This window comes from Callithrix jacchus, chromosome 10 (genome assembly GCF_049354715.1).
Source record: "Callithrix jacchus isolate 240 chromosome 10, calJac240_pri, whole genome shotgun sequence".
In the NCBI taxonomy this organism is placed as follows: Eukaryota; Metazoa; Chordata; class Mammalia; order Primates; family Cebidae; genus Callithrix; species Callithrix jacchus.
Genome location: NC_133511.1, coordinates 96,762,357 through 96,763,267, shown reverse-complemented (window position 1 = coordinate 96,763,267; position 911 = coordinate 96,762,357). Strand labels below are relative to the sequence as shown.

General features: G+C 47.1%; 3 protein-coding genes across 5 annotated transcripts in view; 2 read left to right on the top strand and 1 right to left on the bottom strand.

The window, feature by feature from the left end:
- The window catches only part of DNAJC24 (DnaJ heat shock protein family (Hsp40) member C24), a 57,561-nt gene extending 56,812 nt beyond the window's left edge, over nucleotides 1-749 (bottom strand). For all 3 annotated transcript variants that reach the window (XM_078340800.1, XM_078340801.1, XM_017977978.4), the window contains exon 1: nucleotides 696-749. The gene's annotated coding sequence lies outside the window, so the exon portion shown is untranslated. The remainder of the gene's footprint in view (nucleotides 1-695) is intronic.
- The window catches only part of LOC128929037 (uncharacterized), a 944-nt gene extending 139 nt beyond the window's left edge, over nucleotides 1-805 (top strand). Inside the window, exon 2 of the mRNA XM_078340802.1 lies at nucleotides 369-805. Within this exon, the coding sequence (XP_078196928.1) occupies nucleotides 383-805 (423 nt within the window). The 5' untranslated portion in view covers nucleotides 369-382. The remainder of the gene's footprint in view (nucleotides 1-368) is intronic.
- DCDC1 (doublecortin domain containing 1) overlaps nucleotides 787-911 on the top strand; it is a 105,553-nt gene continuing 105,428 nt past the window's right edge. Inside the window, 1 exon segment of the mRNA XM_078340784.1 lies at nucleotides 787-911. Coding sequence (XP_078196910.1) covers nucleotides 891-911 — 21 coding nt within the window. The 5' untranslated portion in view covers nucleotides 787-890.

Sequence of the window (911 nt, the reverse complement as noted above, 5' to 3'; positions counted from 1 at the left end):
GTAAGTTCTTTAATATTCAGTTGAGTAAATCATGATTATAATGCAAACCCGAGGAATCATATATTTTCATGTAAAACGCCCCAATAATTCCATGTATAAATGTACCGACAAGTATGGAAAACGTTTTAGGTATTTCACGATTTATATATTAATGAATGAATATACAACAGCATTAAAAAAAGAATTTGATAATGAACCAGATGGTGTATCAACCTTTAAGGTATTTCCGCTAGTCTTACGGTAAAGCTGGCACACAAGTAAGCACTCACTAAACATGCTGAAGGAGCTTAATGAATATTTACAAAATGAACATTAAAATGAATTTGGGGGCATTCCTTCTGAATGTTTCTCCTTTGCTTTTCCTCCAGATTGCCTGGAGAGCATGATATGCGAAATTACGTCAGCAGCGGCCGGCAGAGAACGAGAGACCCCTGTTAATGGAGAGACGCTGAGACCTCGCGAAGAGAGAGTAAAACTCTCTACGCGAGGATGCCCCAGTCTTCCCACCCTCGAGAAGAGACCCTACCAGGAGCCCCAGAAATCAGGCAACCTCTTCCCACAGCTATATACACTTAACGAGGCAGCCGGGGCCTCCTCAAGCTCCGGACTTGGGAATCATCTCCATTCACCGTCGGCTTTACCCATCCAGCCATTGGCGGGCACCCTCTCGGCGCTTTATAGAAGATCAGACCTACCTAAGTTCACACAGACGCTGGGGCCCACTCCTTGCCTACGGTCGGCCAGAACTCGGAACCGGCTTCTTCTTCCGCCGGAAGTTACTGCTCCGACGTGTAAGCGTTTCTAGTCGAGCAGTTGTGGCCGCGGCACTACTCAGAAGCGACACTCCACCCGCCGTGACGCGGTCGCTATGGTAACTGATCGCCGCTTCTATGGAGTGGCGTTTACTAGCA